Here is an 8,775-nt window from a genome sequence, read left to right on the forward strand (position 1 = left end):
TTCTAATTTATAATACAAAGAACGAACATATTGTTCTAACCAACTAGCACAATTCGCGTCTAACTTAGGTGGCAAATTTTGTTCATTGCCACAACTGTATTATCATGGTGATGAACAGTAAATCACTAAGGCTGACACCTACTAGAGACTTGAGGTGTAATTACTTGGCATGGGCATAATCTTTAAATCTTTTAAAAGGGTTTATAATATATTCTTCTTCTCACTGATCTTAGCGCATGTCCATTTCAAATACAACTTTAATTTCTAGGGGACCCCATACCCTATATTGCCCTTGATCAAAGTACCCTACAGGTAAGGGAACCTTATTAGGGGGGTCATAGATAAACAACTTGTTCAAGGCTCAAATCCGAACAAGTGTATTAATGTGGAGAATGACTTTACATGACGTTCTTTTTCAATAACACAATGATAGGTGTAAGTTTTTATCTACATGACATTATATTGTATTATTAGTACGAACAATATGATGACGATGAATTCATGCCATGTAAAATGCTTTTAAGCAGAAGAGCGAAGGTAGAGGAGATTTTAATTGGTCAAAGATGGTGGAGGAGACTGAGAAACTAGGTAGTAGTCAGTAGGTGGAGAATTTATTTGGTGGACATACATGCCCCAAATTAAGGGAAACAGAAAAATCAAATTTGACTCCCCTACTTAAACAGTTCTAGCAATAGCTTGTACAGAGTCATAGCTCAGTCTTCCCTCAACGAGGAGATCCTTGCATGCAACTAGTGGAGAAAAACTTAGGGTTACAAACTTGTCGACATGAGCATATATGATGACTATGTAATCGAAGTACTGATACTATCAATAATATGAACGATATGTCGATAGTCAATAACATGTAAATACGCTTGTTGAAATTGACTGAGCGAATAATCACGTAATTAGGAAGTCTAATTCAAGTTTTCTTCATTATCTTATAGCACTCATCACATGTTCCATTAGTGCGACTCGTATATACTCGATGACACCCAAGTCTTTTACCCTGCTATGACTGCCCACATAAAATAAACAAAAATAAGAACAGATCAATCATACAGGCTGTTTTTTAGGCATATTAATAATATCCAGGTGGGTTAGTGGATTGGTATGTTAATTGGGTTGACCACATTACAACAAGCTTTTGGTGTCACGAAAGCAACACATTTCAAGGTGTACAACAAACTCACGGCTTAAATCTAGCTATGTATCCTGCAATTTATAAACATAATTAACACTACTAAAAAAACTTGGCACTGTGTACAAACTTGGAATTGTGCCCTACAAATGTTTAGCACACCAATATTTGTGTTTGATAATAATATGGAACTTAATTTTTTTCCCCTTTGGTCCATGGCAATTGATCTCGTTTATTAAAAAGGGCGACCCCAAGCCAATGCAGTCTTACTCTTACTTTGCAAATAGGTTGTTTCCACAACTCGAAGCATGACCTTTTTGTCACAAAAGAACAATTTTTTCGTTGCGCCAAGGTTCGCCCTCTAATTGAGCTCATTTATTAAATAAAGGTTCCAAAACACAGGAAATGATTTGAGTGAAGCAGAAATAATTCCAAGTAAATGAGAAAATCCATAAATTTTGATATTCCTTCACGAGTAGAAACTAATCTAGAAACACAATTCTAGGATAATTTTGCTCTTATTCTAATTTAAATAAAATAATTCAATCTACTAAAGTACTAAGATCTTATTCTAATTTGGATTTTTTGTGATCATTCTAAAGCATGGCTTTTTTATTGAGGATTTGGCAGGCGGCTATTGGCAGAAGAGACCCTGGATCCCCATTCAAGCAGCTCTTTGCTTGTGTCATCCTTGTGAACAATCACTTCAACGAAGCACAAGCAGTCTTTCTTTTCCCCAGTTGCTGTTGCAATCGCTTCCGTTAGCTCCTTCTCGGTACGAACCTGAGACCGAAAAAGAAAGGAAAAAACACATACATTAGGTCAGAATTACTTCTCCGACTCAACATAGTCTAACAAAGCAAGTCCAATGTTATTCGCGCTCTCAGTTTGTCATCCACTCCTAATCTGAGAGTGAGAATAGCAGCTGCCTTATTCACCCGTGCTTTTATATCGATCACAAACCTTTGTTGTCCAGCATTTTCCTTCGCCGTTATGGATTGCATCCACCAAACCGGTGTAGTTCCAGTTCTTGATCACATTGTAAGGCCCATCATGGATTTCAACTTCTATGGTGTATCCTCCATTGTTTATGAGGAAGATGATGCTTTTTTGATTGCATCGGATCATCGTTGACACATCTTGTGCAGTCACCTGCCATCCAGGAAATTTTTTACATATGGAGACGAATCAACAACTTTTCTCTAAAATATCAAGTTTAATCAACGCCGGTTGAAGCATTTGAACCTGGAAGCTCCCATCACCGATGCAAGCAATGACGCGCTTCTTTGGAACAGACTGTGCATAGCCAAGAGTTGCACCAACAGACCACCCGATTGAGCCATACTGCATCTGGAACTCATACCTACAACACCAACTTTTTCTCTCTAATGAGACAGAAAATAAAAATCCTCAAATCACATATATAGGGTTTTTGTTGCATGCTCACCCACATCCTTCCGGCAGTTTCAGTTTCAGGCAGTTGAACCAAGAATCACCGGTCTCAGCAATAACCGCGGTGTCAGCTGAAAGCATTTTCTGAATGTGCTGGAACAGAATGTTCACTCTCAGAGGCTCATTAGGCTGACATTTGGGAGGCTGGCCATTTGGGACGTAGATTCTGGCGTAGTTTTCGTAAGCGGTTGTGTTTTTGGTGACCCTCTTCGCAAGTGCCTGAAGAAAGTCCTTCATTAGGACACAACCGAAAGAAGCGCCATTGCCAACCACCACGCTATCGGGCTTCACAATGATTGCCTTCTCCTTTTTGAGAAGGAGAGAGTAGCCAACCGAACTGTAGTCATTGAAGATTGGACCGGCGAACACGTATGCATCAGCAGACTCCACAATCTCACCGCAGTAGGCAGTGCCGACTGCTCCCCAGTATGTCCCGATGTAGCGAGGATGTGTTTCAGGGAAATGCCCTTTGGCTGATGGCATCACAGAAACAGCATAGCCACTGGCATCTGCAAATTCAACAAAGGCTTCATGAGCCTTTGCCACTCGGAGCTTGGGTCCGCCAACCACAACTGGCTTCACTGCCTTCTTCAAGAAGGCAGCTGCTGCCTCCACAGCGGCGTCTAGCCCCATCTTGTTGGTCATTCTGTACCATGAAATAATCAAATTGTCATAAAACTACATCTCAAAGTATAAAGAAAGAGAAAAAATTTATGTTGTCAGACTGTCAATCAAACATGTCTGATATACATAATTGACAGTCTACAGCATAACATGTTTGATATACGGCAACCGAACTCATAAAAACCATGAAGATCAATTAACAAATAAGTTACCTAGGTGAGATGCAAAATTTAATGGGCTCTCTGCTAAAAGTTGGATGTGGAATGGCAGGCAAGTTGCAGCTGATGCTAATGTATACAGGCTTGCTTTCTTTGAGAGCAGTAGAAATGGCTGTGTCAATCTGTTCATGTGCATCGTCCAAGTTGTTCACCACAGCCTGCCACAGCAAATAAAATAAACAAGAATTAATACTTAATACCATTAGAAAAATAACCCAAGTCCAAATTTTCCCAAAAAATAAAATCACACAACAATATTATACTATAATAAATCCAATTCCAAAATAGTTCAAAGCACAAATATTTTATAGGCTTAGCCTAAAAATAGTATGTGAAATTGCCATAACTCTTCATTTGCTTAATGAGATTTAAAATCGCTAGAACTGGTTCTGAGTTTGTCCATCATCAATTAATTTGGTCATTCCGTGAAAATTGTTGTTAAATAAGGAAAAAAATCCCCGTGAAAAATCAATTTCGTTAGATTCAAGAAATAAATATGCAAGCCAAATATAGATGTGGTTGGATCAGTTGGTTAAGACTTGAGGCAGTATATGCCCTCTCGTCACACCGAAAAGTTTGAATGTCTTCCTCATAAATTAGAGTAGTTTAAAATATCACATCGTTCAAAACGAAAAAGGGCAAATCAAACAGTTGCGGTTTTACTTGATAGCAAGTGACAGTCTGGAAGCATCTGAGTTCTTGGCTGAAATCCGGCAAGCCAATGGTGTGGTGAAGAATTCTGTTCGTGCCATAATCATTTGTGTTAGGCCCTCCAACAACACAAATAACAGGAAGGTTCTCACTGTAAGCTCCAGCAATGGCATTGAGAACACTAAGCCCACCCACAGTAAACGTGACAACGCACGCCCCGACGCCACGGGCCCGGGCGTACCCATCAGCGGCGTACCCGGCATTGAGTTCATTGCAGCAGCCGATGTTGGTGAGCCCCGGTTCAGCAATGAGATGGTCTAGTAGTGTTAGGTTAAAATCCCCGGGGACAGAGAACACGTCCCCCACCCCGATCTCCACCAGGCGGCGTGCTAAGTGGCGGCCGAGAGTGGAGTCAGCTGAGGCGATGGCGGAGGGAGGGTGGGAGGAGTCGTGGATGGTGGCAGCACTGTTTTGGGGAGGACCGATGCAGTTGTTGGCAGGTTTTGAAGAGTCTAGGGAGCCAATGCTGGTGGCCATGGCGGAAATTGGAGAGCTCGAAAGTGGGGTTTGGGATTCAGGTTCTGTGTTTTGTTGATCAAATAAAGTGTTGATCGTACAAAAATGGGAGAAAGGATTGGATCTTTGTGGCTGTTGGGAGGAGGAAGAAGAGTAAGAAGGATTTATAGACAGGTTTGTTTTGGAGGTGAAATAAGTTGGTGGGTTTCTTGGGGAAGGGGGAAGAGACTCATTTGGGGTTATGTATGGTTATTCAGTGAGTGCTAAACTAAAGGAGAAGAAAATAATTTTGTTATTTTAAATATTAATATGATTTTTGGTATGGTAGAAAGAAATAATTTGTACATGTATCAATACTTAACATATAACATAATAAGACTGTTAAATTGAATCGTATTTATTTATTTTTTCTTGACCGTTATAAATTAATTGTAATTGACAGTAAATATTTTCGTAATATACCTTGGTTCCCAAGCCATTTCATTTTTATTCTTTTGGATTAATCCCCAAGTCATTTCCTAAACGTCCATTAATACACGGAACATCCTTTAATTCCCTAATCTTTGCAATATCTGAAAATTTATTGCCATTAGAAGAAAAAAAAATTAAAAAAGAAAGGATATGCAGTTACAATTAATAATTTAAGAGCTATGAAATTGCTTAAATTCGTAAGGACTGTAACAAAAATTGCAAGCTTTTCTCATGAGATTAGTGAAACTTTAACTTCTAAGGCTATGCCTACTAGTTTTGCACTTACCATTCACATTTGAATTTCGTAGTCCTTTTACCATATGAAATTGCACTTATGAAACTGCAGGAAGCAAGGGATTTGGAAACTGCACTTATGAAATTGAAGTTGCAGCATTATTAGAGCATCTCCAAAGAATTAGCCGATTTCTTGAAACAAATTTGTACTTTCATAGTTGATGTGGCCGTTTACCTTGTTAAAATCTGTACTCTTCCAAAAGATAAGGTAAAATAAATGAGGCATTTATTATTTTATTGTATATCGATATGACGTGATGTGAAACCTTATACCCTCTTCTTATATTTCTGTTCTTTTGTTTATCAATAAGTATTTTATTTCTGTACAACATGAATTATTTAAATTGATAGCTTAACTGACGTAAGAATGACCTTAGAGTTCATCTAAAAAATTGCCTCACGGGTCCTCAAACTGAGGAACTTAGGAGCCCCCCGGCAGTTCCACTTTCAAATCTTGTAACAAGACTTACCAAACTCCAACTAATCCACCAAACAATTGGACTGGATAAGTTTTCATCGTAATTAGTAGTTGTACATCTTTTACCTTTAACTTAAACAAGACTGCGGAGTGATTTTCGCACGCTCCTTTACTCCCACGGAAAAGAAACTAAATTCACACGAGCTACCGTGTACCAAAAGAGACTGCCTGAAATGCTTCTGACTCACAATGTGAATCCAATGGAGCCCCACACACATTTGCCCATAAATAAAACTCAAAAGACCCTAAAACAAAATCAAGGAATTATATCCAAACAAACGGTCCTCGGCTTATATCAAGTAATTTTCACGGACCTGTAACTTACTCCCAAGTAATCAAATAGGATGGGGGAAACTCTGTTACAACAAAACGGTACTGAGAATAACACACAACCCTTCAACCTTCAAACATGTCCTGAAAGCCTAACTTTCTAACCCGACTTTTGACGACGACAACGACACCAAGTGGACCAAACCAGACCCATTGCAAAATACCATCAACCTTCACTCTTAATCATCTTTCTTCTTCCCCTTGACATCAGGTGCCTTTTCTTCTGCTTTCTCCTCAGCAGGTGCTTCTGCTTCTTTTACTCTATCACTCTTGGTTGCAGCAGGTGCCTCTGCCTCAGACTTCTCACCAACACTCAATTTATCGAGGAGCCCAGCAGCTTCAGTAGCTTCTTTGCTTTCTTCTTCTGGACTCTGGGATTCGGCAACTTCTTGAAACTTCTCCATGAACAATTTGTTATCTGATACAGCCAACAAACAACCAAACATCAATAAGCAACTTTCATGATGATGCTCGGGATCTTGTACCAAGATATGCAATAAACACATTTAGCACTTGTAGGCAACATTAATGCCAAGAAGATAAAAAGGTATAAATTCTTAGAAAAGTTCCAACATGCAGGTAAAGATTGGAAAAGGTCAAAATTTACGCTCTATAAGCAAAGGGGTAATAAATTCTTAGTACACCATGTCTGTATAGGTTTTAATCTTAGCAAGTGCTACCATTCCTTTTACTTTCAACAGAAAAAGCAGAACAGATTTCGAACATGTTGACTTCAGCAACGTGACCATAGCACAAACATGATTAACCCAATCAGAAAATTACTCACCTAAGAGAAAAACAAAACAAACAAATTCCATACAAACTACAAAGGGTTAGGCATAAATTTTTAACCTCCAATAAAAAGAACAAGACATGTTGTAACATATACAGATGTCCACCTAGTACATCTTTTCAAAGTTAAAATGTTGGTTGTAGACCAGTTACTTACTGGATGGAATCACTCTCTAGGAACAGCTTATGCATAAAATAAACAACACAATGTACATCATCAAATAACACATATCACGAAGACACACACATATATGGTTGATTTTATTCACACCGGTCATCACAAACAAGTTTAAATTAAATTGTAATGTCAATTACAACTCTCTTCAAAAGATATAATTATTAAACTCCAACAAAGGTATAGTATGAAAAGTTATTAAATTTGGGTACTTCATGGGTTCAAAATGTCAAATATACTAGCACAGAAACAGACTTAGATTGCATATGAAAGCATAGAACAGACCTAGATATATACATATACATAACATATATATATATACATACATAAAAGTAACAGAATCTATCGGGTAAACTAGCATCTATCAGCAAGCAAGCTCAATAAAATTATTTACGAAAAAATCAAGTCGATCAAACTAATAAACTCACTTTCAATTGAGGCGAATCTAATGCAGAAAAGCTCCTCCTTCAATTTCCCGTCAGCAAAATCAGTCGCGTGCCAAACACAAGACTTCTCATTGCCGGCGTGCTCCTGGACCGTCATCTTCGGTAGAACTTTAACAATACCATAGAGCACAACCAAAATAAATTCAAAACCCTAAACCCACAAAATCTTAACAAATAATAAACATTGTACGTTCATAAAGGAACACATGGACTGTGGGAGACTAACCGAGATGATTGGCGCAGATCTTTAGGGTTTTGGACTGGCGCATGACAAGGCGGACCTTGCCCGTCTTTTTGTGCTTGAGAAACTTGACAGTGCCAGCACCTCGCTCTTTCCACTGGTTACCGTCTTTATCGAATCGGTAAAGCTTCGCCTTCCTAATTACACAAACACAGCAGAGAGATTAACAAGGATTTAACAGTGTTGAGTACGCTAATCGAACCAATCAAACCCTAGCTATGTTCTTGCAGATCGGTGAAAAAAGCGAAAAACCCTAGAATCGGACGAAAAATAAATCGGGGGAGAGATACTTACAGATCGAGGATGGCGTCCTCCTCTTCTTCGCCGGTGGTGACGGCGACCTCCTCGAGCCGGACGATCGGAGCGACCTGAGCTCCGGTGTCCTCGTCGTCGCCGGCGAGTGGGGCTTCCTCGTCTTCTCTGTGCTCGGGATCGGCGGCACTCGACATCTTGTAGAGAAAGAAAGCAGGAAGTAGGAGTGGTAGAAGATTGTAGAGAGAGAAACAGAGAGATATCGGATAGGAGCGTGTAGAGAGAGAAAGGGAACGGGATGAGGGTTGAGGGTTATTGGGGTTTTTATACCAGTGGGAGAGTGAGCAGTAACACTCTCAAAGACGGCGATTCAAAATAACAACAAAAAGGCCCAAATCACTGAGCCCAAAACTTACTTTTTTAATCACACAATGAGCTAGTTATAATTAGAAATTGAACTCTCAGAGTCGAAACATCAAACTTCTCAAGTTTAATGTGAACTAAAGGCTTGTTTTGGAGTGTTTTTAGAATAGCTGAAGGCGTTTTTTGTGAAAATGTTTTTGGAACCCATAATCAGTAAAAAAATGCAAGTGAATCCTAAAAAAACACTTAGAGTGCTTTTGGAATCCAAAAACATACCCTGATCTTTGAGGCAAGACCTAAAAGATAGATTTTTCGGATCATTTAAATATAT

The 8,775-nt window shown here is 39.1% G+C and overlaps 2 protein-coding genes across 2 annotated transcripts; both read right to left on the reverse strand.

Moving 5' to 3' along the window:
- Positions 1-1,752: 1,752 nt before the first annotated feature.
- Positions 1,753-4,699, reverse strand: LOC137716399 (pyruvate decarboxylase 1-like). The gene is made up of 6 exons (XM_068455846.1): positions 4,099-4,699; positions 3,430-3,593; positions 2,589-3,239; positions 2,387-2,504; positions 2,105-2,293; positions 1,753-1,924 (listed from the first exon to the last, which is right to left on the reverse strand). The coding sequence occupies exons 1-6, from the start codon at positions 4,621-4,623 to the stop codon at positions 1,754-1,756; spliced, it is 1,818 nt and encodes a 605-aa protein (XP_068311947.1). The 5' UTR covers positions 4,624-4,699; the 3' UTR covers position 1,753.
- Positions 4,700-5,995: 1,296 nt separating this feature from the next.
- LOC137715609 (ran-binding protein 1 homolog b-like) lies at positions 5,996-8,374 on the reverse strand. The gene is made up of 4 exons (XM_068454951.1): positions 8,124-8,374; positions 7,815-7,966; positions 7,571-7,696; positions 5,996-6,593 (listed from the first exon to the last, which is right to left on the reverse strand). Exons 1-4 carry the CDS (start codon positions 8,276-8,278, stop codon positions 6,355-6,357), a joined length of 672 nt encoding a protein of 223 aa, XP_068311052.1. The 5' UTR covers positions 8,279-8,374; the 3' UTR covers positions 5,996-6,354.
- Positions 8,375-8,775: the final 401 nt, after the last annotated feature.

Source organism: Pyrus communis, chromosome 14 (genome assembly GCF_963583255.1).
Source record: "Pyrus communis chromosome 14, drPyrComm1.1, whole genome shotgun sequence".
Lineage (NCBI taxonomy): Eukaryota > Viridiplantae > Streptophyta > Magnoliopsida > Rosales > Rosaceae > Pyrus > Pyrus communis.